The sequence below is a fragment of the Nuphar pumila genome, chromosome 2 (genome assembly GCF_984573655.1).
Source record: "Nuphar pumila chromosome 2, dmNupPumi1.hap1.1, whole genome shotgun sequence".
In the NCBI taxonomy this organism is placed as follows: Eukaryota; Viridiplantae; Streptophyta; class Magnoliopsida; order Nymphaeales; family Nymphaeaceae; genus Nuphar; species Nuphar pumila.
In genome coordinates this window covers 139720288-139748257 of record NC_143250.1, presented here as the reverse complement: position 1 = coordinate 139748257, position 27970 = coordinate 139720288, and the positions used below count along the sequence as shown (strand labels likewise).

Below are 27970 nucleotides of genomic sequence, written 5' to 3'. Positions count from 1 at the left end.
TTTATGTGTTATATTTTGGTAAGTTTTGTTACTTTTTTATTTTTGCTTTAAAATTCACAATCTTATTATATATATATATATATATATATATATATATATATATATATATATATATATATATATATATATATATATATATATATATATATATATAGCCGTGTCCTCGTGTCCAAATTTTTTGAAATTGCTCTGCACCTGTGTCGCACCCGTACTTGTACCCGCACTCGTACCTGCACCCATGTGACAGGTTCTATCGGTGATTTAACGAAAAAAGGGGACAGGATAATCCTCTCTCTCTCTCTCTTTCTGTGTATATATATGGGGAAATGAAAACCTACAAAATGGGTACAATGCTAAATGAAACTTTCTATTGGATTTTCGGTGTTTTTCAAAATTTTGACCATAAAGATGTGATCTATATGTTTATTTTTATAGGAATCATTTCTTGGAGCATTTGATTTTGATGCATGGATATGTTTTTATAAGGTTTAAAAAATCAACGGCCTATAATTTTCATAAAATTTTTACGATCTCCAAATACCATTTTTTCCATCCAAAATGCATGATCCAAGTATCGATTTATGTTAAAAGTTATAATCTCATAGACAATATCATATGTTAAAACCCCATCATATGTAATCTTTTTCCAGTTTAGTTACAATAAGATAGCTAGTTAATAGGTAGTTTAGTTTTTTTTAGTTCTTTACTTTTTGGACTAATTTGAGCTTATGCTTTTTGATCAAGTCAAAAAGCAAAAGCCAAAATGAGACAAACTTGAACTTATGCTTTTTTGGCTAAGTCAAAAAGCATAATTCAAGAAAGCGTAGTTGGACCTTCCAACGACTCTATTAGAGCCGTTGGAGAGTCCAACGACTCTCTCTAAGCCACATTAACACTTGCATAAATATGGGGCAACACCCCGTGCTTTTGAATTCTTTTTTAGATGTGGGTTTTCCCCACTTGAACGAAGTATTTTCTTTTTTCCTCTTAGTGTATGTACTCTTTTGAGTATTCTTTGTGAGTGTATTGAATGAACTCTTGTGTTCGTTATGAGATCCTTTGTGAGCTTGCTTTTGGAGTTTCCGTTTGAGGCTCTATTTCCTTTCATGGTATCAGAGCAAGGTTGAAGCAAGTTCTTTCGGTGCATTGGGAATTGTGCCACACGAGTTTCTTGCAAGAATGTGATTTTCCTTGAAGTGGTGATCGTGTGGAGGCATAAAAAGCTTGAAGAAATATTTATACTCATCATTCGTGGTAGACTATGTCACAGGGATTCGGCTAGCAGGGTGCCGCACCCGCGTCGACGCGACTCGACGCGGGTGCGGGTGCGGCACCGGGTGCGGTCAACCCGATCCTGGGTGCATTGACCGCACCCAGGATCATTTAGGTACATTTTATTTTTTATTTTTTATTTTTTAAAATTTGCCCTATGAAATGGGTTGCGATTTTTAAAAAAAAAAAAATCTGCTGACAGCAGTTGTCTGTCAGGGCCGACAACTGCTGTCTGTCAGGGCTGACAGCTGTTGTCTGTAATTTTGTTTTAAAAAAAAATCTGCTGACAGCAGAAAAACCTGGGGGGAAACAACGAATTTTTTTTTTTTTAAAAAGTCTGCTGTCAGCTGCTGACAGCAGCTGCCAGCAGCTGCCAGCAGAAAAACCTGGGGGGAAACAACAACCCCCTTTATATATATATATATTTACATTTTTGCCCCTGCCGCACCCTCACACCCTGGTTTTTTGGAAGTGCCGAATCCCCGCACCCGCACCCGCGCCCGCACCCGCACCCGCACCCGCACCCATGTGACATAGGTGGTAGAGTATCCTTCTATTTTTCTTTTCTCTTTCCTCTTTTCCCAAATATTGTAAAATGGATGACAATGATAATGTCACCATCAAGCCCATCAAACTAAATGATTCTAACTATGTCACATGGGCTTCTATTACGAAGCATCTTATATGGGGGAAGGGTTTGTGGAGATTAGTAGATGGAACCGATGAGGAACCTACTCTAGTTCTTACTAAATATGAAGGGGAAAGAAAAATACCTCTCACGGAAGTAGAAAAAGTTAAGGCCATATCTACTTACGAGAAAAGGTGGAAAGAATGACGTATGAGACATGCCAAAATCATGTCTTGGCTTATCTCAAGTGTTGATATAAAGAAATGCTCAAGTTTAGCAAAATTTGAGCGTGCAAATGAAGCATGAGACTATCTTAAGAGAATGTATTCTCTTAAGGATATTGCACATGTGTGTAATCTTCAAATTAAAGTAAGAAACATGGTTCAAGGAGACAAGAGCATTAGGGAGTATTATAATGACTTGTCGGAGTTGTGGGAAGAATTAACTCTTCTTGAACCAAAGTGGCATTGTCTACAAGATATTGAACTCCGCCAAAACCAAATCAATGCAGAACACTTTTTTCATTTTATTAGTGGATTAAGATAGGAATTTGAATCCACTAAGTCTATTCTTCTCCATCGTGGAAAAGGACCTTCAATTGAAGATATAATATAGGAATTGAGTATGGAAGAGAATAGACTAAAAAGTAGAATTGCTTAAGGCGATGATGACTCAGTTCTAGTTGTCTCGAAACCAAGAAACTTTGTCAGGACCTACAAACCTCCCAAATATTAAAGAGGAAATGATGATTTTGAGAAAAAGAAAATCATTTGCTATTATTGTCGTGAACCTGGACATGTGAAAACTCACTGTCCAAAATTAAAGAGACCTTATGAGAAAAAAATTGCCTCCGTCGGACTACCACAGGAATTTAGCGAAACCTTCATTGAAAGTATGTCTTTCGCTCAATTGGTGGAAGCACTCGGACCTCTACTCAAGAGAGCATCTTCATCTACAAGAGTCATAGTCTCTTCCATGAGTACTTCCGATCCACGTAAAACTCTATGGCTTCTTGATTCTGGCGCTTCTTTTCACATGACTCCAAATGTTGAAATATTATTCGAATGTCATAACTCAAATGGATTCAATGTTTTTACTGTCGATGGAACATCACTAGAAATTGAAGCGATAAGGAATTTTGAAAAAGTTTCTAAAAACTTAAAAGGATTTCATATTCCACAAATTAGATATATTCTCAAATTAAATCTCAATCTCTTGTCTGTTCCTCAACTATCTGACCATGAATATAATGTTTCCTTCTCCTCTCGTGGTTGTCGAGTGCAGGATTACCAGTTCGGGAAGCTGATTGGGGAAGGCCATAGAGAAGGAGGCTTATACTACATGGATTTTTTAGAAATTTCCAAGAATACATTTTGTTGTATTGTTCAAAAAATGAACTTGAATATATGGCATAAGAGACTTGGTCATCCTAGCATATCCAAGCTTCATCTGTTTTCAAATATGAAATTTTTTTGTAAATCTAAAACATTTAATTGTGAAGAATGTATTTTGGGAAAAATGAAGAGATTACCTTTTCAAGGAAGAAATTTTGTTTCATCTCAGCCTTTTGAGTTAGTGCATTCAGATGTATGGGTCCTGCACCAGTTATGTCTGAAGGGTTTTTTTCGTATTATGTCATTTTTGTAGATGAATTTACAAGGCATACTTGGATTTACTTTCTCAAAAATAAATCCTAAGTATTTTTTTACTTTCAAATATTTCATAAGCTATTTAAGAATCAATTTAAGAATGATATCTCTATCTTTCGCCCTGATTCAGGAGAGTTTTTGTCAAAAGAATTTAGCAATTATTTTAATCTACATGGCTATGTCACAGGGATTCGGCTAGTAGGGTGCCGCACCCGCGTCGATGCGACTCAACGCGGGTGCGGTCAACCCGACCGTGGGTGCGTTGACCGCACCCAGGCTCATTTTTGTCCATTTTTTTTGGATTTTTTTTTTTAATTTTTTGCCCTATGAAATGGGACCCGCGCCAGGGGGAGCCCTCGGACCCCCCTTCCTGCAAGGGCAAAAACAATGAATCAGGCTCTACAACTCATCACTTTCATCTTTGGGGACAACCATATAAGATAAAAAAATTGTAAAAAGTAAGTTGGGCATAAAGCATAAATGTCATGCACCTTAACAGCTACCATACATTCATACATATACACTATACATGATATATATATTACATTTTTGCCCCTGCCGCAACCCCCCGCACCTGGGTTTTTTGGAAGTGCCGAATCCCCGCACCCGCACCCGCACCCATGTGACATAGCTACATGGTATTTTACATCAAAAGTCATGTCCATATACTCCACAGCAAAATGATTTAGCAGAATGAAAACATAGACACATTATAGAAACAACAAGAACTCTGCTCATTACTCATCAAGTTCCTAAAATTTTTTGGGCCGAAACTACTTTAACCACAGTATATCTCATTAATAGAATGCCATCATCTTTGTTAAAAAATGTATCACCTGTTGAAAAACTTTTCAAACAAATTCTAGATTATTCGCGATTAAGAGTATTTGGTTGCAAATATTTTGTTTTCTCCAACAAAAATGACAAGCTTTCCCCTCGGGCCATTCCTTGTGCATTCCTTGGTTTGCAAGCAATCAGAAAGGCTATAGATGCCTTAATCTCAGAACTAGGAAGTTATATGTTTCATGAAATGTCACTTTTCTTGAAAATGAAAGTTTCTTTGAAACTAAAAACCCTAGAGAGGTTGATGAATACTCTTTGTTGGACTTAGTTTCAGAAATTAACGAAGAAGTTGATCAAGAAGATCAAAATAGTATAATCAACGTTGAAACATCTCATCCATATTGCATTCAATATTTTAGGCGTGAAAATTTAGAGCAACCTTGTGCTGTAGAAAAATATATTAAAGCACAAGATCAAATAGGAACCAGAAAATCTCCTAGAGTGTCAAGAGTGCCTGGAAAATTTGTATCCTATGAATCTTTTTCACCAAAACATCAAGCATATATTGCCTTATTACACCCCTATATAGAGCCTTCAAACTATAATTCAACAAAAGAACATTCGGAATGGGTCGAAGCTATGACAACTGAGTTAAATGCCTTGGAAAAGGCAAACATGTGGACTGTTCAAGATATTTCACCTGAGAAAAAGCCCATTGGATGTCGATGGGTATACAAAATTAAAACTAAGAGTGATGACACTCTTGAACGCTTTAAAGCTCGACTAGTCGCCAAAGGCTATTCTAAAAAATATGGAATAGACTGCGAAGAAACCTTTGCACCAGTCGCTAGAATGACCACTGTAAGAACTCTAATAGCCCATTGCCTCCATAAAGAACTGACATATCTTTCAAATGGATGTCAAGAATGCATTTCTCAATGGAAGTTTAGCAGAAGAAGTTTATATGGAATTACCTCCTGGCATAGAAGTTCTCCAAGAAAAAGCTCTTCGGTTATATAAAGCCTTATATGGTCTTAAGCAAGCCCCTAAGGCTTGGTATGATAAATTCAGTAAGGTTATGCTTAATTTTGGTTTTCAATTTTGTCTTAATGACACGACTTTGTTTATTAATAAATCTAATACAGAGATCATCATTTTTCTTCTCTATGTGAACGACATGATCATCACAGGTAGTGATAAATAGGGAGTTGATAATATAAAAAAAGTTTCTCAAAACCAACTTTGAAATGAGTGATTGAGGTTTTTTTAAATTTTTCCTTGGTATTGAAGTAGCTTATTCTCCTAGAGGTTACTTACTAACTCAATCTAAATTTACACTTGATATTATTGACAGGTCGAGAATCACAAATGACAAACATGTTGCTACTCTTGAAGTTGTGAACATCAGAATGAAAATTGATGACGGGGAACCTCTTGAGAACCCAACACCTTATAGACAACTTGTTGGGGCATTGTCTTACCTCTCTATCACAAGACCTGACATTGCACATGCTGTTTACACAACAAGTCAATTTCAGCAAGCACCCATTATTGTTCATATGATAGAAATATTGCGAATTATTAGATATCTTAAAACCTCTATTTGTAGAGGATTTTTTTTGTATGCTTCTTCCTCATTAGAACTAACTGGTTATACTGATTCAGATTGGGGATGTGATCCAAATGATCGACACTCAACTACTTGGCTTTGTGTATTTTTAGGAGAGTCATTGATTTCTTGGAGATGTAAGAAGCAATAAAAAGTCTCTCTTTCATCAACCTAAGCCGAGTACAGTGTCATGGAGCAACCATCATGGAAGTAGTCTGGTTGAGGCTACTAGTTCAAGATATGGGTATTGAGAGTACAAAAGCATCACGACTATGTTGTGACAATAAAAGTTTCATTTACATTGTCAGCAATCGGACATTTCACGAACGGACCAAGCATATCGTAATGGACTGCCACTACGTGCGTGAGGAATTTCTACATGGCACCGTTGAGCTTTCATATGTCTCCTCAGAATATCAACTGACAGACTTTTTTTACCAAACCTCTTGCTGCTTCACGGTTCCATTTTCTTTTGGACAAACTTTCGGTTGTTCAACCGTAAGTTTGAGGGGAAGTGTTAAAAGTTGTAATCTCATAGACAATCTCATATGTTAAAACCCCATCATATGTAATCTTTTTTCAGTTTAGTTACAATAGGATAGCTAGTTAATAGGTAGTTTATTTTTTTTTTTAGTTTACTTTTTGGACTAATTTGAGCTTATGTTTTTTGACCAAGTAAAAAAGCAAAAGCCAAATAAGACAAACTTGAACTTATGCTTTTTGACCAAGTCAAAAAGCATAATTCAAGAAATATGGGGCAACACCCCATGCTTTTGAATTCTTTTTGGATGTGGGTTTTCCCCACTTGAATGAAGTATTTTCTTTTTTCCTCTTAGTGTATATACTGTTTTGAGTATTCTTTGTGAGTGTATTGAGGCTCTATTTCCTTTCAATTTCTAGTAAATCAATCATGCTGAACACATCTATGCGGTCAGAATTTTATAAAAAACACCAAAAATTCATTAGCATGATTCATTTAGCACGGTGTCCATTTTGTAGGTTTCCATTTCCCTATATATATATCTATATATATATGCTTGCAAACCAAATGCTTCAATCATTTGTTCTACACTATACTATATCCTGTAAATTATATCTAAAACATTTGATTACTTCTTAACAAGCTTATACAAGATGAGCTGAGCTGAACACCTCATGTTCATGTTCTGCATGCTGAACCTAGGGGTGGCAATCGGGTTGGGTTGGCGGGTTGGCGGGTCGGCGTGTCAGCATACCTCAACCCGAACCCGACCCGTTTATTAAACGGGTCGGCTGTGGCAAACACGAACCCGACCCGTTTAATAAACGGGTAACCCGACACGACCCGCCAACCCATTTAATAAATGGGTTGGGTCGGGTAAACGGGTTTTCAGGTTCGCGGGTCAGGTTGGCGGGTTGACGGATCGGGTTGTCAGGTAGGCAGGTTGGCGGTCGGGTTGGCGGGTCGGGCAGACGGGTTGGCGGGTTGACGGGTCGGGCAGACGGGTTGGCGGGTTGACCCACCCACCTAACCCGTTTATTAAACGGGTCAGCCGGGTTGGCGGGTTGGCATACCCCCAACCCGAACCCGACCTGTTTAATAAATGGGTTACACGGGTCGACCCGTTTATTAAACGGGTTGGCTTAAGCCCAACCCGAACCCGCCTAAGAGGCGGGTTGGCGGGTCGGGTTGCCGGGTCGTGTCAGAAATTGCCACCCCTAGCTGAACCTATTTTACGAATTTGAGCAAGCTCTTTACAACCCAGTCAGAAGCAGATCAGCTTGTTTCCCAGCCATATCCAGCACCTTAAGAAGGTGCAATCAGTTGTTGAACTCCGCATCCTTGAAGTTCCTCCAGAATACCATGCGCCAACCACAAAATTGGAGTCCCATCTGTCATTTAGTCAACAGTTAGGATCCCTAGTCAATGCAAATAAACAAGGGAATCTATCTGCTAATGCAGACTGGCTGCACCAAGCATATGTACGGAATCTAAGGCTGCAACTATTACAACAGCAAGTTCTTTAAGACTTTCCAAGACTGAAGCCCAGTCCTTCTTCCATTTGTGATTTGCCATCCACCTCTGTGGTTGGTTATGAATGTTGTATTTAGCTGTAATGAGCTTAACCCAGGTTTTATCTTCATGGCCAGCAGCCCACCACCATTTATCCTCCAGAGAGTGTTTCCTGCTCTCTCTCTCTCTCTCTCTCTCTCTCTCTCTCTCTCTATATATATATATATATATATATATATATATATATATATATATATATATATATATATATATATATATAGTAATGCGCTCCTTCTACCCCATTTTCTCATTCTGCCTCGTTAGGCCCCTTCAAAAATTGTAGTTTTTGGTATTTTTTCTCACATCTAACACCATAGATGTGATCTATAGGTTTTGTTTAGTGGGAACCGACTTTTGGATCACCGGAATCTAACCTGTATACAGGTTTTTCCGGTGATCCAAAATCAATGGCTATGAAGACATCAAAATTTTCTGGCTCATAAAAATACTTTTTCGTCCAAAAAACATGATTCGAGAGTAGTTTCTCACTAAATCGAGCATGCTAAACACATCTAACGGTTCAGATCTATCATAAAGCACTTCAAGTCTTCAAACTATGGGGCCTAATGGGGCAGAACCAGAAAAGAGGGCCTAATATGTTGACTTCTCATATATATATATATATGTGTGTGTGTGCGTGTGTAATGGGTACATGCATTTATCAAAGTACTTTGACACATATATGTATTTATCATGGCTCATGCAATAGAAAACATGTCTTCAGCATGAGTTGCTTCATCCTTTAATGAACTAACTGTATGGTATGCACCCTTGTTTTTGGCAGTTGGAACTTGGCAGATCTATTTAAACATCCATGCATAATAGTGAATATTGGATGTGGCTGATGATACATTATTTGTGGCTTTATGCTATGCACATCTGCGTGTATGTGCATGCTCACACATATACATGCAGGCACCTGATTAGGTTTGCTTCTTTTTTTTTTGTTTCTCTTGCACTAACCTTTGTTTAAAAAGTGCTGTTACTGGGTCCTTTATTAATACTGTAAGCTCTACTTGTTGACATCTTGAAAGAATGACTTATGTGTTCCTTTCTATTTTTTAATCTGGTTCTAGCTGTTCAATTGCAATATTGACTTTTCTGACAGGGATTATCTTGTTCCCATTAGCTACTTGAAACTTTTGTTAGGTAGTTACTGATTTGTTCAACATGGTGTTGCCTGCAGGAATGCTTAAACCCATTTGATTATTGTGATATTGTTACATCAACAACTCACAAAAACCTTCGAGGTCCGCGGGGAGGAATAATTTTTTACAGGAAAGGCATAAAACCAAGGAAACAAGGGTTGTGTAGTTTTCAGTCAGATGAAAATGACCAGTATGATTTTGAAGAACGGATAAATTTTGCCGTATTCCCATCATTACAAGGTGGACCTCACAATAACCACATTGCTGCTCTTGCGGTAGCCTTGAAACAGGTTGCCAGCCCTGAGTACAAAGCATACATGCAACAAGTGAAGAAAAATGCTCAAGCTTTGTCAGCTGCTTTGCTTAAAAGAAAATGCAGGCTGGTTACTGGAGGCACAGATAATCATTTGCTATTATGGGATTTAAGGCCTCTGGGTTTAACAGGTAAAGATCAACTTTAATCTATTATGCCTGTGTTGCCACTCTCCATTGAGTGTTTCTGATGTCAGACTGGTGAACGAAAACTTTAGACCCACATTCAATGGATGACAAGTGCCATAGTTGATGTGACAATACAAGGGCTACATATCTTTCTTCCTTTGACAACTGTTTTTTTGAGATTTGAGATCTCTCTCTATCTATTCCAGCAAGAAGAAGAAAGAGGACGACCCCAGCCCTCTCTCTCTATGTGTGTGGGTAGGCAACCCTCTCTCTCTCTTCTCTTTCTCTCTCTCTTGTGACGTGTTTGCCACACCGGGTGCGGGGTGTGGAACCCGCACCCGCATCGCGTCGATGCGAGGGCCCTTTTGCTGAGTCCCTGTGACTTAGAAATTAACTATATATGCTTTCACAACAACAAAAACAACTACTACTACGCCTTCATCCCAAAACAATTGGGGTCGGCGTATGAACCAACAAAGAAAATCATTTTGGGTATTCCACATGAATCCTTCTCCTCCAATCATTTCTATCCAATGCCATGTCCTCGGTGAGGTTCAAAGCATTCATATCCTTTCCTATCATTTCCCTCCAAGTCTTCTTAGGCCTACCCCGACCTCTTTTAATTAATACATTTTCCCATTTCTCCATCCTTTTAACTGGAGCATCATTAGGCCTTCGCCGAATATGTCCAAACCACTGTAAACGATTCTCTCTCATCTTATTTTCAATGGGTGCAACGCCTACCTTCTTACGTATCTCGTTTCGAATCTTATCTTTTATTGTATTTCCACACATCCATCTAAGCATACGCATCTCAACTACACTCATTTTTTGAATATGATGTCTCTTGGCAGCCCAACATTTCGTACCATATAGTAAAGCGGGTCTAATAGTCGTCCTATAAAACTTTCCCTTCAACCGCAATGGCATTCTACGATCGCACAACACTCCAGTTGCACTTTTCCATTTCATCCACTCAACCTTTATCCTATGATTTACATCTCCATCAATTTCTCCATACTTTTGAATGATAGATCCCAAATATTTGAAACAATCATCCACCGATATTTCTTGCTCACCAAGCTTCACTACACTCCCATCTCTATTTCGTTGCTTACTAAATCGACATTCCATGTATTCTGTCTTACTCTTACTCAACTTAAAACCTCTTGCTTCCAATGTCTGTCTCCATAATTCTAACTTAGCATTAACCCCAGCTCTAGACTCATCAATCAAAACAATATCATCAATCAAAACAATATACACCACAACACATTTTCTTGAATTGATCTCGTAAGCTCATCCTTGATGTAACCCAACCGTTATAGGAAAATTGGTTGTCACCCCTCCACAAGTGCGGACATTGGTTACTACTCCTTCATACATATCTTTAATTATACTAATGTACTTGAGAGAAACACCTTTCTTTATCATTGTCCACCAGAGAACGTCCTTAGGTACTCTATCGTATGCCTTCTCCAAATCAATAAAAACCATATGCAAATCTTTGTTCCTCTCTCTATTTCTCTTAATAAGTTGTCTAAGAAGATGTATAACTTCCATAGTTGATCTTTTAGGCATAAAACCAAATTGATTCTCTGATATCATGACAACCTTCCTCAACCTAGACTCAATCACCCTATCCCAAAGTTTCATAGTATCACTCATGAGTTTTATACCACGATAGTTTGTGCAATCTTGTATATCACCCTTATTCTTATATAGAGGCACCAAAGTACTCTTCCTCCGCTCATTAGGCATCTTATTTGTCCGCCAAATCTTGTTAAAACGAGGAAGAAGAAGAAAAACAGAGGAAGAACAGGGGAGAAGAAGCGGAGGAAGAAAAAGTGTGAGGGAGGAAGAAACAGTGGGAGAAGAAGACTCGAGCGAAAGGGAGGAAGAACAAGGGAGAAGAATAAGAAGAACATAGAAGAAGAACAAGGGAGAAGAGGCGGATGAAGAAACCAAGGTTGTAAGTAGCGTATCATTACCCTTGTCAGTTGGGCCAATAGTAACACTGTATTGTATCGTATTGCATCGTAAACATATCATAAACTTTTAATAAAAAAATTAAAAAATATTCAAAAAAATCAAGAAAAGTAAGAAAAATTTAGTAAAAATTCTAAAAAAATCTTGTCACATGAAATAATGATGAATTGCACAAAATACAACCATAAAATCACATATGAAACATTTATATCTCTATGGGTAGCATAAGACATCATCAAACATCAACTAATATAGAATCATAAATAATATTGCATGCATATCTCACAAGAACAATGAAAAATATTAAATATCTTTCTATTAATAACATACCACAAGATTTGTACTTTCATATTATATAAACAAAAACAAAATAACTAAGTTTATGAACAATTAAGTGTTTAATAACCAAGTTTTTTAATAAAACATGATACATCATTAATCATAATTATCTTCATCATCAATATCTTATTCGCCTCCTCCTTCGACATTCATGTTGTCTCAAAGATACATGGGGTTTTCATCGTCTACCTCTTGTGCTCCTTCCATGTTAATCCACTGAATTTTCCTCTTCATTCAAAAGTCTTTGCTTTTTCTTCAACCCATGCATCCAATTCATCAAAATGTTCCAAACTGATGGGATTGAATTGTTCCGTATTTTCTTGCTTATGACTTTTCGATTTACCTAAAAATCTGACATGAAAAAATTGAAATTAGTTGGGTTTTGAATGAAAATAACAAATAAACTTTATAATTTTATAGACCTCTGCCTTAGTCGTAAGTTGTAGCGAATGTAGACGAGGTCATTGAGCCTTTTGTGCTCCAATTTATTCTTCTTTTGGTTTGGATTTGCTCAGAGACACTCCAGTTTCTCTTGCATCCACTTTCACTACATGTTTAGCTAAGAAAATGAATGACAAAAGCTCTGAAATTTGGAACATCAAAATTAAAATTGAAATAGACGAAATAAATTACCTCGATGCATCGTGACACGGTTTTGCGCTGCTACATGTCTCTCCATATCATATAATGCATTATCGTAAGTTTTTATTTCCTTATGAATTTGATCTTGAATGTTATAATCAGTGTTCAACCTTTCAATGTAATCCAAAAGTCCCTTGTTGACTTTCCTGTCCATTTTAAATATAAGGGAGTATATAAATGCATGATTGAAATAATATGCTATAACATGAAGAGGTTGATGAAGTTGCCGAGTGCACCTATGATAAATTTTGTTCCATATATGCATGTACTATTTTTTCTTCTTCAAGTTATCCTCTTTTGCCTTATCCATGGCCTCGTAAAGATAACCCATAGCTGGTCTATCTTCACTGTCAACCAATCAAAACATCTTCACCAAGGGTATAGTTATTTTCAACAACTTGACGCATGATTTCCAAAATTCACTTTTGAATACAATATCTAAAATTTCTCTGGGCTTTCTTTTTTGTGCATGGGGATATGCATTCCACTCATCTGATGAAAACATTTTTTTAGTGCAACTCTGTTCTTTATTGGACTTTGCACAGTAAAAAAAATCGTAGCAAATCTAGTAACTGCACTATGAATCAACTCAGCACCACCAATGTACTTTCTCATTAAGCTCAAAACCCATGCGTGATTGTAAATAAATTTATTTATTTCTTGGCAGCATTCAACTGTCTCATCCATGTTGTCGATGTCCTCAAGCATTGAGGTCTATGCAATTGACAACACATGGGGTCCAAAAGAATGACCCAATTTTTTTTGCCAATTCTTTACTTGCTGTCATATAATTTGCTGTATTATCAGTGATGAATTTTACAATGTTTTAAAGCTGAACCTCTTCCATAACCTGGTCAAAAACCCTTAGCAATACATTTACAATATTGGGCGTATCAGCTAAATCAATTGATTTAAAAAACATGGTTCTTTTAGTGTAATAAACAAGAAAATTTATCAAGGTTCTTGACTTTTTGTTTGTCTACCCATCTGCCATGATGCTATACCCAGTTTCTCTCCATGACTACCACATCTCATCACAATATACCTTCACTTTTACATTATTATCTAAAACTTTTTCTCTCAAAGCATGATATGAAGGCATATTATAACCAGACCCGATATTGGTTATAACATTTGCCATGACCTGAAAATGAAAGGAATTTGCCGCATTGAAAGAAATGCAGGTATCATATAACCATCTTCTAGCCGTGACATCCGCTTGCTCGACTAAATGCTGAGGAGTCATAGCAGTACAAATGTCAGGCTGTACCTCAGGGATAGTCCTAGGAGGGAAAAAGCTTCTAATAGAGCCTCTCGCTCTACCTCCTGGTCCTCCTCTCGAAGAACTCCCTCCCCTTCTTTTTGTGCCTACGGCTGCAGACGGAAGCCGCGACACTACTACTGTCACCAACCACACATTTTTCCTTCACTGCAGAACTTCTTACTTCTAATCTTATGCTATGGGCTGTAGAATCAGACGGAGCTCATTTTCGTAATACACATCTTCCCAGGGTTCCACGTACTCAATTTCTGCCTCATTAATTTCTCTTGTTTTTTTCCTCTCAGATTATCAAGTAATTGCTGACATTGCCGTTTTACGGAATCCGACAATTTTCTTGACGTGCATGCTTTGACATTATGATGTGCCATAGCTAAATGATACTTTAACTGAGAGATACCACCCGAAAAAAAACTTTGGCAATAGTTTTACTTGATTCTTAGTCGGTTTCTACTCACTACTTGAGTGCCCCGTTGCCATTGCTGGATCCTCTGAAGTCATCTTTCTCCAAAAATACTCAATAAGAATCAAAGAATAGGGATTTTTTACCTTAACCCACTTTCTTGAGTGAAAAATGGTAGAAATGCATTCTTAAGTATCATATCGTAAATCCCAAAAGTAACAATATGCATCTTATCGTATCATATAATCTATGTCACAGGGATTCGACTAGCAGGGTGCCGCACCCGCGTCGACGTGACTCGACACGGGTGCGGTCAACCCGACCCTAGGTGCGTTGACCGCACCCAGGGTCATTTCGGTCCATTTTTTGGATTTTTTTTTAAAAATTTGACCTATGAAATGGGCTGCAGAATTTTAAAAAAAATTCTAGTAGACCAGTGCCAAAACCGCAGATTTGACTCAAAATAACTAAACAAGCGATCTATGTTTTTCGTTGCTTAGGTTACAACCCAGAAATCTCTCAACAAAGATGAAAAAAACACTAATCCAGAGCTCTAATCATTATTATGCATAATCGGCAAAAATTCTCCATAAATATAGCCCTAAATCAATAGAGAACAGAGGACTCTAATGCACAATCTACACATACCTTGGAGGCAATCGCAGTTCTCAGCCTCCTTACGCAAAACATCAATCACAGAGTCGATGAGCTCGACGCCCTCTGTGTAGTGCCCCTTGGCTCAGTTGTTTTTGGAGCCGGATTGCTCGAAGATGAAGTTGTTCGGCCGAAAGATCTGGACGTAGGGGCCAGTGCGGACGACGTCCATGGTGCCCGACTCAAGGTCCATGAGCACGGTGCGCGACACGAACCTCCCGCAGGACGCCTCGTTGTCGTAGACATTGACGCGCTCGAGCTATAGATCGGACATCCCGATGTAGTGCCCTGTCGGATCGATGCCGTGCTCGTCGCAGACGACCTCCCAGAACTTAAATCCGATCTGGTTCCCGCATTGCCCTCCCTGAATGTGAAGGATTTCCCTCATTTTTCCTCTGGTTTTTTCCCTTTCTTCGGAGATCCAAGGACAAAGAAGACGCAGAGAACGAGAGCGAGAGAGGAGAGCGGCTCTAGCACGGGTTACAGTGAAAATGGAGAGACGGGGAAGGCCGAAGGGGGATGAGGGTTTTATATATGGTGTTGGGAGGAGATCAGACGATGGATATCTGTTCCCTCTCTTCTTTTCGATTTGATCGGACGATGGATTTTGGTTTGGTCCGAAGGTTCAGGTTGGAGTTTCTTTCTTGGGATAATATCTAACGAAATTCTTTGGTCACAAACCAAAAAGGCGTTCGGTCATTTAACCTGACTAGAATTAGCCGGTGTGGTTTCTGGCGGGGGCTGGTAGCGTGAGAGCGGTGTTCATGCAGTTTGCATGAGTTGCCTAGATCGTTGTGGGATTTGACGTCATACATCCGTCGGATCGATGAGATCTGACGGTCCACATTTTTTGGTCGTGGGGCGAAGATGCTTCATGAATCCATGTGATAAAAAACACTTCTTTTGGTTTCGATTACTTCAGGTCTCGGATCCATGGATCTGACTTGACATGGGACACATGGTAATATTCGAAGCAATCAAATGTTGAATTTCACCCTTACTGAGGATATGGTATGCGTATTTTAGTTGAGAACTTGAGATGCACATACCTATAATTCTAAGAGCGGGACCCTTGCCGGGGGAACCCTCGGACCCCCTTATATATATATATACACACACACACATTTTTGCCTCTGCCGCACCCCCGCACCCGCACCCATGTTACGGAGCATATAATGCAACAGGATACTGATAACCTTGGAAGAAACGGTGAGAGAAGAAGAGGCGGAGGAAGGAAAAGAGAAAAATGAAGAGGGGGAGAAAGAAGAGATGAGAGAGCAAGCGACGAGAGAGGGAAATAAGTACATAATTCTTCTCTTTCTTCTGCTTCCTTTTTTCTACTGCGTACATGCAAGATGAGAGACGAGAGAGAGGGAGGATGGAGCAACGAGAGAGGAGGGAGATGCGAGAGACGAAAGACAAGAGAGGGAGAGAGGATTGAGCAATGAGAGAGGGAAAGAAGAGAGGGCCCTACCCTAATATGGGTTGGGCTCCCTCCAAATTTGTGTCAAATGTGGCCTTTGACCCCCATTTGACCTAAATCAAATGAGGTGCATACCTCAGGGTAAGGCGGCACCCTGATGCGTACGCCTCATAGCGCATGAGGCATGCACCATGGCCTTCATGCGCTATTTAAGTGCGCCTCAAGGCATAAAGGGCCGCACTATGCCTATGTTTCCTCTTGTTTATGTTGTTTTTGGCGGGTTGGGTGAAATTAAGTTGGTTTCTATCTAAGTCACCGATATTAGCAATATTTTGAGAATATTGCAATTTTAAAAATGAAAAAAATATTACATGTTTAAACAAAATATGACATTAACATCTATAAATTCCGGAGTTGTCAATCGGGGAAGCGGGAGCAGGAAGCAATTCGCGAAGCGGAAGCGGAAAATGAGGCACTTCCAAAATTTTAGGAAGCGCGAAACGACTTAGAAGCGAACCAGGAATCGTGTTTGAAGCTAGAAGAGAAGCGAACCGGAAGCAACCTAGGAAGCAAACCGGAAGCGAGGGGAAAGCGAAAAAAGAAAGAAAAAACAAAAAAATAGAAAAAAAGAAGGGGAAGCGAGCTTCCCATTTTTTTTGCGCTTAGCACGTTTCGGAAGCGCCACATTTCACGCTTCCAAAATGCGCTACCCCAGGTCCTATGGTGCTTCCGGTAACCCTGGTAAATTCTCTGAGAATAATTGGATTATAGCAAACAATGGTTATTTTAAAATTGCAATTAGATTATCTATGTTATTGATAAATCTAGATTTCTTCTGAACATTGTTTCTTTTGAAACAGACTAATTAAAATTATTGCTAGTTTTTCCTTTTTCTAAAATTTTCTTATTTTACTGAGTTTATAGAAAACTAAATTGCCTTTGCTCAAGATATTGGTGTCTGTGGTGATGAATGTTTAAGAGACCATATATGATAATCTTATTTTGCATGTTTCCCATGACTTGTATGGATGGATTGCTATCTATTGGGCTTATCGATTTTCTAATATCACCACTGAATGTTGTGTGGATCTAATGATATAGGTGTGATCTCTATTGCTTTCTTAGTGGAGAATGTTTGTTAATTAGGAGATTTTGATCTTTAGACAGGTTTAAAGGAAATCTAAAAGTGAAAGGCCCACCAAGCACCAAAATTTTACAATAAAAATTCATTTTTTTCATGTACGTGAGTGTTCTAAGTGAGTTATTTCTTGAAAGTCAACTCAATGTTTCAGTTAGAAGTGTATTTTACAGAATACGTTAGTTTTTCTGATGCTAATTTTAAATAGTTTAAGTCACATTTTGCACGCATCCTAATATTGCAAAATGTTGCGTGATAAATTTGCAACGTTGTCTTGTTCACCCAATTTTTAGCATGCTTAATATTTAGGTATAAGGTAAATATTTGAAGGCATTAAAATTAGGAAACTCTCTGTTCCCCACTTTTATAACCTCTCTCCTAGAAAATAGAATGTAACTCCCCTCTGTTTCATGAAATTACAAAAAAAGTTCCTCCTATTTCTCTCTCTATTTTAGTGCATCATTGTATTAGCATATAACAGTAAATAGAAATAAAAATATCTTCATTTAGGAAAACTAAGACCGTATGTTTTTAGGCTCCAAACATACCCTTAATTTTTGTATACCATGTAATGATGACGAGGACTGTCCACCTATAAAGGTTTCTTCAATTAACATTTTCCACAAAGCTTACGACTTTGATACTTAATCTGGTGATAATATGCATGATGTGAATGACAGGACGTAACAAGTGGCTCTATGTGAGCTGCTTAAAATATTATATATGCACACCATAAATTTGTTCTATGGTACTGACGGTTGTTGTGCATGTTAAGAATGCACGACAGGAATTCTGAAAATTTAGTCTATAGGTGTTTCAGTTCATGTCAGGAATTCTGATGATTGTGTATAATATTTCAATTGCATGATTGTCTTGGTTAAGGTTTTTCATTTACCTTGAGTTGCGTGTTCATCTCGCGTTTCCTTTGTGGCTTGAATATTTTTCTATGTATGCCTAGTCGGTGGACCTCTAAAAAGACTAGTCAGAGACTAGGCGGTATCTTAATTAAAAAATATAAAATATAAAATATAAAATATAAAAAATATTTACATATACATTAAAAGAATCAAACAAGTACACTATTACATATACACACATAACTGCTATATATAATGAGTAATACTAAACTCACTCACCCAGATAAAAAAAGTTAATAAAATACACGATTTAGAAGAAAAAATAAAAAAACATATATACATATTACATGGATACTAAATTACTAGTAATAACTAATAAGTAATAAGTAGAAAGTTAATAAGTTCAATGAACACATTCTCACAAAATCCGCAGCAGTAAAAAATAGTGAAAGCAATTACAGAACTAGGGAGAGATTAAAGCAATTACAGCAGAAAAATAAGGACAGGTCACATAGCAATTACAACTACAAGTGCAATTACAACATTTACAACAAAAAATAAAGAGAGAAGGAGATGAGGCAGAGCAAGGGGGGGGGGGGGAGAGAGAGAGAGAGAGAGAAGAGGCGAGGGAAGGGAGAGTGAGAAGAAGAAGAGGCAAAGGGGGAGAGAGAAAGAGAGACATAAAGAGAAGAAGAAGAGGAGCCGAGGAGAGAGAAAGAGCGACAAAGAGGAGAAAAAAAAGAAGAGGCGGAAGAAGAAGAAGTAAAAAGAAGAAGAGGCAGAGGAGGGGGGAGAACAAGAAGAAACAGAAGATGAGCTGGGGAGAAAGAGACACAAAGGCGAAGAAAAAGAAGAGGTGGAAGAAGAAGAAGAAGAAGCGGAGGAAGGGGGGAGAGGAAGAAGAAGAAGAAGAGGCAGGGGAAGGAAGAGAGACAAAGAGAGAAGAAGAATACCTGGAGGCTAAGGGCCTCGACAGAGGGTGGGTGAGGGCGACGAACGATCTACGAGAGTGAGCAAGAGAGCAGAGAGAAAAAGAGAGTGTAAGAGAGAGGGGAAACGGGTTTTATAACCCTTCCCTCCCCCTCTCGTCTTTTCATATTAAAAATATATATTACTTTCTTGCCCTCGTGCCTAGGCTAGGGCAAGTTAGGTGCCTAGTCGGAAGTTGGCACCTAGTCAGAAAAAAAGGTCCCTTGTTTTTGGGAAGTTAAGAATCTGTGCAATTCCTAGTTTTCCTACCGACTAGCCCGACTAGGTGCCTAGTCGACGCCTATGTAGTCAAAAGCTCGACTAGGTTAAATAAAATGCCTAGGCTTTGTAATTCTTAGGTGGATACCTTAAAAGGTACCAATTTTTCTGACTAGGCACCGACTAAGGCGCCTAGTTGACGACTAAGCTGCCTCCGCCTAGGCACGAGGGCAGTTTAGTTAATTATTTTTCATATATACTTTGTTATTATATATATATATATATGTGTGTGTGTGTGTGTGTGTGTGTGTGTGTGTGTGTGATTTGTTCTGTGAAAACATGAAAACATGCTTAGTTATTATATTTATATATGTGTGTGTGCTACATTGCTTTTGGGATTTTTTTGTGAAACATTGAAAGCATCGACAACAACAACTACGCCTTCATCCCAAAACAATTGGGGTCGGCGATATGAACCAACAAAGAAAATCATTCTGGGTCTTCCACATGAATCCTTCTCCTCCATTCATTTCTATCCAATGCCATGTCCTCGGTGAGGTTCAAAGCATTCATATCCTTTCCTATCACCTCCATCCATGTCTTCCTAGGCCTACCCCGACCTCTTTTAACTAATATATTTTTCCATTTCTCCATCCTTCTAACTGGAGCATCATTAGGCCTTCGTCGAATATGTCCAAACCACTGTAAACGATTCTCTCTTATCTTATTTTCAATGGGTGCAACGCCTACCTTCTTACGTATCTCCTCGTTCCGAATCTTATCTTTTATTGTATTTCCACACATCCATCTAAGCATACGCATCTCAGCTACACTCATTTTTTGAATATGATGTCTCTTGGCAGCCCAACATTCCGTACCATATAGTAAAGCGGGCCTAATAGTCGTCCTATAAAACTTTCCCTTCAACCGCAATGGCATTCTACGATCACACAACACTCCAGTTGCACTCTTCCATTTAATCCACCCAACCTTTATCCTATGATTTACATCTCCATCAATTTCTCCATACTTTTGAATGATAGATCCCAAATATTTGAAAGAATCATCCACCGATATTTCTTGCTCACCAAGCTTCACTACACTCCCATCTCTATTTCGTTGCTTACTAAATCGACATTCCATGTATTCTGTCTTACTCTTACTCAACTTAAAACCTCTTGCTTCCAATGCTTCCAATGTCTGTCTCCATAATTCTAACTTAGCATTAACCCCAGCTCTAGACTCATCAATCAAAACAATATCATCAGCAAACAACATACACCACGACACATTTTCTTGGATTGATCTCGTAAGCTCATCCATCACTATAGCAAATAGGAAAGGGCTTAAAGCAGATCCTTGATGTAACCCAACCGTTATAGGAAAATTGGTTGTCACCCCTCCACAAGTGCGGACATTGGTTACTACTCCTTCGTACATATCCTTAATTATACTAATGTACTTAAGAGAAACAACTTTCTTCATCATTGTCCACCAGAGAACGTCCCTAGGTACTCTATCGTATGCTTTCTCCAAATCAATAAAAACCATATGCAAATCTTTGTTCCTCTCTCTATTTCTCTCAATAAGTTGTCTAAGAAGATGTATAGCTTCCATAGTTGATCTTCCAGGCATTAAACCAAATTGATTCTCTGATATCATGACAACCTTCCTCAACCTAGATTCAATCACCCTCTCCCAAAGTTTCATAGTATGACTCATGAGTTTTATACCATGATAGTTTGTGCAATCTTGTATATCACCTTTATTCTTATATAGAGGCATCAAAGTACTCTTCCTCCACTCATTAGGCATCTTATTTGTCCGCCGAATCTTGTTAAAAAGATTTGTCAACCATTCTAAACCTTTCTCTCCCAAGCATTTCCAAGCCTCGATAGGTATACCATCTGGGCCAACTGCCCTTCTTGATTTCATTTTCTTCAAAGCCTCTGCAATTTCTTTCTTTTGAATCTTGCGCATGAAGTCACGATTCATCTCATGAAAAGGAATGAAAAAGTCTCCAAGATCCTGAGCATGACTTTCATTAAATAGCTTATCAAAATAATCTTTCCATCTCTCCTTAATCTCCTCATCTTTGACTAAAACCCTTTGCGTTTCATCTTTGATACATCTAACCATACCCAGATCCCTCGATTTCCTATCTCTTATTTTTGCAATCCTATAAATATCCTTCTCACCCTCTTTGGTATCCAACTTGTCATAAACCTCCTTATATACCTTATCCCTCGCGTTCCGAACTACTTTTTTAGCTTCCTTCTTTGCTCTCATATACTTCTCCAAATTCTCATTATCACGATTTTTACTTAGATTTCTATAACACTCTCTTTTAACCTTAATAGCTAATTTGACATCCTCGTTCCACCACGATGTATCCTTACCTAGCGGTGCACCGCCTTTAGACTCACCCAATACCTCCTTAGCCACCTTTCTCATGCCACCCGCTATCTTATTCCACATAGATTCTGAATCCTCATCGAGACACCAATCAACTTCCTTAACTACCCGCTCTACAAACATTCCTTGTTTAGCTCCTTTTAGTGTCCACCACTTAATTCTAGGATCTATCCTATGTCTATCCCTTTTGCAGCATTGTCTAATTCTAAGATCTAAAATTAAGACTCTATGTTGTGTAGCTACACTTTCTCCCGGTGTAACCTTACAATCGATGCAACAACCCCTATCTCTCTTTCTAAGTAGGAAAAAAAATCTATCTGACTCGTATTAACCCCACTTTTAAATGTTACTAGGTGAGACTCCCTCTTCCTAAACCAAGTGTTTGCTAAGATCATATCATAGGACAAACCAAAATCTAAAATCCTTTCTCCACTATCGTTTCTTTCGCCTATACCATAGCCTCCATGGATACTCTCAAATCCATCCCTACTAATGCCTACATGCCTATTAAGGTCACCGCCGATGAAAAGCCTTTCTCCATAAGATATCCCTTGTACTACTCCATCTAAATCTTCCCAAAATTGACGCTTAGTGGAATCATCTAAACCTACTTGAGGTGCATAAACACTAATAATATTAATAATATCCGTCCCTAATACTAATTTAATAAGTAAAATCCTATCACCCTTCCTACGGACCTCAACTACATTATCTATAAACTCACGACTCATAACAATCCCTACTCCATTCCCATTCCTATTTATTCCTGTATACCAAATCTTATATCCCCAAGGTTCTATCACTTTTGCTTTCTCACCTACCCATTTGGTCTCTTGTAGACATAAAATATCAATCTTTCTCCTACACATAACATCTACTAACTCTACCAACTTACCAGTTAAAGACCCTATGTTCCAAGTGGCTAACCTAATTTTATGGTCTTGGACTAACTTCTTTACCCCCACCTGTCCAACAAAGTGAGGGAACCCTTGCCTATTTGACACCACACCCGGGCGCCGGTGTGACGCGTCGCTTCCGGGCGACGACCTAGCAACCCTTGCCCATTTATCACTGCCTCCGGGCCTATAGAGTACAACGCGTCGCTCAGTAGGGAACGCCCCAACGAAATTCTCATATTGGTTCATATTCATAGGGTATGACAAAGTTTTTATGCTGGCTGTCACAGGCCTACCGCAACCCTCCTCCTTTATCCGGGCTTGGGACCGGCAGTGTATAACTAAACAGTTATACACAGGCGGAGTTATTGAAAGCATATACAATTAATTTTAATTGATTATGTTTTTTTATACGTGTGTGTTACTTTGTTTCAGATGAATTTTTCTATAAAAGCTTGAAAGCATGTTTAGCATTATGAATTATGTAATATGTTATTTATATATGTATGTGTTACTGTGCTTCTGTGAAAGGTTGAAAACATATTTTGTTGATTATACTGTGCTTCTGTGAAAGGTTGAAAACATATTTTGTTGATTATACTGAATATGTTCTGAATAATTGAATATATATATATTCTGGTTATGTATATTAATATATTTTTTGAAAACCTGTGTAATTTTGTACTTGTATAATGAAATCATCTTATTGGTAAACGAATTAAACATATTTTATGTATATTTTGTGTACTTTTTTATATTTAATTGGGGTACCGACTAGTCCTTGGCTAGTCTTTTTAGGGTTCTACCGACTAGGGACTGCCTAGAGCTTTTGACTACATAGATATGGCTCAACAGTTTTCAAGTGCAATGCTTCATGCTACACAAGCATTGTAATTGTCACACTTTTTTTTTTGTTTTTTTCCCTAGAAAGAACTGTTATGCAATTTATATATTGTAATAAAAAGTACAGCTAATGGTTTAAACACATGTTAATGAATCTCCATGGTTTTGTTTACTCTGGTTATTGAAATTTACAAGGTAGGAAGAATTATAGTTTCTTTGGATGCTATGTCATGGATGACATAATCTGGGCGAGAGAATGATTGCTTATTGTTGTGATGCTTGGAGTTCGTGTCTTTTTCCCTCCTTTATCAGCCAACGTGTACACTTTGACCTCCTGAGTATTTTACTGTAAATGTCGACTTTAGGCCAACTCTTATCACTGAGTAAAACACTATTCAATTCTTCTGAAATGAAATGAAATGAAATTAAAGTGCCTTCAATGACATCTTGATTTTACCAGCAGCTAAGGGGCATTATTGACTTAAAGTAAAGGTCTATACCTGTTTTTGTTTGTGAAGCATTCCTAAAAGTGCTGTTAATCTTCTTCAAAGATTTCAATCTTGTCTCTCTTTTCTGTTGCTAGTTGGCAGCTATTCTTTTGGCTTAAATGCGATGGTGCTTTTCCGTGCAAGTTGAGCAGTTTCGCCTGCAGTTTTTAATGTCCATCAGTATTGTGCTTCACAGTGGTAGATGATGAATTGTGTTTCTTAAACATCATATGGTATGAGGGTATCTGATTGTGCTTGACTGTTTGCCAGTTAGCACGCCATGTGATGTGATGTCGAAACATGTGTTTGTTTTTTGACCAACCTCAGCAAGTGGGGTTCTTGTCTTCTGCCAAGTTTATATGCCCGTGTTGGGAAGCCATTACTATGCAACCAATGTGGTGCAAACTCCATGAGATAAAAATGTTCTGGTGGTCCCCAAAAGTTGCATCAAGTTACTGAATTTTGCATAGCTATCTTTAATTATTTGTCCAACTTTAAGATGCATCATTGTGGATATAGGGCTTGCCGACCAGCCCAGTACATAGATATCACATTGATTGGTAGTTGAGGTTTGTACTTGTGATACAGTCATACAGGTTGTGATCTTTCCCCTCTTTTAACTCTTCTCAGGTAAAAACTATGAGAAGGTTTGTGAAATGTGCCACATTAGCCTAAACAAAAGCGCAATATTTGGTGATAATGGTGCTGTTTCCCCCGGTGGCGTGAGGATTGGTAAGATCATCATTTGAGCGTTTGCATTGTTTGTCAAAATTATGAAGTGTGTGCTTGTTTTGTAATCAAAGTGCATGTCGATTCATCTTTCTCATGCTCTTTTCTTCCGCCTTTGATCAGGAACCCCTGCAATGACATCGAGGGGTTGTTTGGAAAGTGATTTTGAGACGATCACAGAGTTTCTTCTTAGGGCAGTGCAGATTGCAATCGACATACAGAGGGAGCACGGGAAACTACAGAAGGATTTCTTGAAGGGCCTTCAGAGCAACAAGGATGCCCTTGAACTCAGAACCCGTGTTGAGAATTTTGCAGCGCAGTTTGCTTTGCCTGCATTCGACATGTGAAGAGAGTTGGCATGGTTGCTGCAGTTTAGCCAGGAGCTTGTAGAGGTGACTTGGATATGGAGAAAGATGAGCTTGATTGGTCTCTTCCTTTCACGTCCTCGTTTTGTATATATGGTAATAAATTGCATTTCATTATTGTTCTTGATGAGAGATCAATATACACCGGCAAATGCCTGTCTTTGTTGCAGCCATCCTGGCATTCTTAAAAAGCATCAAGTGAGTGGGGTCACAACTTGCCAGCCTAGTAGAGATGCAATCTTTGTCTTGCATGCTCCATAAGTTTGCAGCTTCTTGGGGTTGTGGTGGGCCGGATCCAGTGCATTAGTGCCCAACTTCCCCATGTGGTCCTGGTGTTGAAAGAGTTTGTTCGAACTCATAAAATAGGCTCAGTGTTTGGGTTGGTTTGGCTGGTACAGATTCATGAAGTAGTAATTCAATATGTTTTATTTGATACAATGGTTTGGGTTTGCGTCATCTAAATCGGTTTAACAAGGCGCTTCTTGCAAAATGTTTGTGGCTGATTTGAAAGAAGGTTGTGGATTGTTTTTTCCTGAAAAATATGGTTTATCGGATTGGCCCTGAAATTGGGCGGAAAATCATAGATGGAAGGGGGGCTCGGGGTTTTGGAAAGGGGTGGTCTATGGTAATTGAAGAATTTTTGTCAATTAATACGGGTTGTTGATAACGGCACCTTCTGGCACGATAAGTGGCGAGTGACCGACAACTAAGAGATGAGTTTCCCGATCTGTACCATAAATATTACCGAGTGCTCGATGTCCGGTCACATGACTCAAATAATTGAGATATTATTTTGATAAGGAATCCATCCGGTGAAGCCTTTCAGCAATGGAATGTTCTCATATTAGATTTGGCTGCCATCTCCTTGATGCAGCAAGTAGATGAGATAGAATGGACGTCGTCTAACGATGGCAACTTTTTTGCAGCTTCGTTTTATAAGGCAATGGCATGCCCTTTAGTTGCTGAAGTATTTGTGGTGTGTGTGTGTGGGGCGTTCATTGATAGGCTGGTTAATTTTACAGGGCAAGATCAAAGTGGAGATCATATTGAAGATTAGCCAATTGATGCTTCTTATGCCTTTGCAATTAGGAATCGATTATTCACCTGTTTTGGGAATGCAAATTCATGAGGTATTTGTTGCAGCAGACATGGGGTGATCTGGGTTTCACTTGAGACGGCTTAGATTTTCCAAGACAGGTTTTGATTGCGAGCCACCTTGACTCAAAAGGGAAAAGGTCAAAATTTCTGTGGCGGGATTGGATGTTGACAGCATGGAAGTTAATATGGCTTGAACGTAGTATTTTCAATGAATCTTATAGCAGCCCTGATAATCTGCTTGCACAATTGAAGTGAGAGCTTTCAAGCAAGGTGCCCAGAAAATGGCAGAATCAGTCCATTCAATGGATCGTCTCTAACAGATCTCTTTGCTAGAGCTGCAACCTTATTGTGTTGCGTCTGATTTTCTGATTTATGTTTCTTATGCTTTTGGTTTATCTTTGATTTTTGGGTGTGATACCTCATCACACTCATAATCGTGTATTGTGCCTTATCGACATATCATTACATTGAATTTTCTCTAAAAAAAAAACAGGTTTAGAGTTCAAATTTTATTGCTTCCAGATTTGAAGCAATGCGTTTTTGGTGTGAACGATTCAACTTGAGCTTGGCTCAGTAGGTATAGGCTTTAAATCCTATTACTTTGGCTTTGAAACAATCTATTTTTTTTTTGTAAACGAGCCAGCTTGTGTTTGGCTCGTTTAGCTCGAGCTACTCGGCTTCACTCTCCACAAAAACGAGCTGGTCTTGAACACCTTAAGTTGCTCCAGCCCAATGTAATAGTTACTATGTATATTTTTATACAGCTTAATTAATAGAAACATGAATTGTGCCGTTCCTTTCATGTTTAGATGTGGCTAGCATTGTATTAAAATTAAAATTAAATTTTCTATTTAATTTGTTATAACCTATGATTTTTAGTGAATAAGCAATGAAGAACCCATTTAGTAAATAGGAGATAAAATGGTTTAAGAGGTACTACTTTTCTTATTTTCTTATGTATAAAACACTACTTTTCTGAATGTAGTTTTTGAAAATGTTCAATGTTTTCTAATAAAAAAAAGTCAACTGTTTTGGTGGCAATGAATAATAATTTAGGAGAAAAAAGGAGCCATTCATAATGAGTTTCCAACATTGATTGACAGCAAATAGAGGAAATCATGGGACCTACATGGCCTGCTTGTGTTTAGGATTCCAGGGTGTGACAGTGTGCCAGCTCTTTGGGAAACTGGATTTTTGTTTGAAAAATAATGGGAAAAAATGATACATTTTTTAAAATGCCTACAATTTACTAAATTCATCTAATGAACAATATCATAGGTTCCTAGTTTTTTTCTTGACTCTTTTACCTCTCACAGGTATAAATTTTCGAGTTTTACACATCATGACGTTAAAATAATACACCCATGAAACTTGTCAACAAAATCACATTTGAGGTTACAATTTTTCAAAAAAGATTGCAAAAATTTAAATAGATAACATACGAAAAATCATAAAATTTGTGGAAGCCCGATAATTTCATAATTGCAGACGAGTATCACATGAAGTATTGTAAAATTACTAAAAATTACGAAAGACTGATATTGCAAAATTTCTTATTTCAATCGCACTTGTATTACATAATTACTTTTGCTTGCAAAATTATCTCATATAAATTCACATTTAGTTTTTTTTTTACTTTTT

General features: G+C 38.2%; 1 protein-coding gene across 1 annotated transcript in view; it reads left to right on the top strand.

The window, feature by feature from the left end:
• LOC149847329 (serine hydroxymethyltransferase 7-like) overlaps positions 1-25445 on the top strand; it is a 32161-nt gene extending 6716 nt beyond the window's left edge. Inside the window, exons 2-4 of the mRNA XM_089996930.1 lie at positions 9181-9586; positions 24768-24869; positions 24990-25445. Coding sequence (XP_089853056.1) covers positions 9181-9586; positions 24768-24869; positions 24990-25213 — 732 coding nt within the window. The 3' untranslated portion in view covers positions 25214-25445. The remainder of the gene's footprint in view (positions 1-9180; positions 9587-24767; positions 24870-24989) is intronic.
• The last annotated feature ends 2525 nt before the right edge of the window (positions 25446-27970 follow it).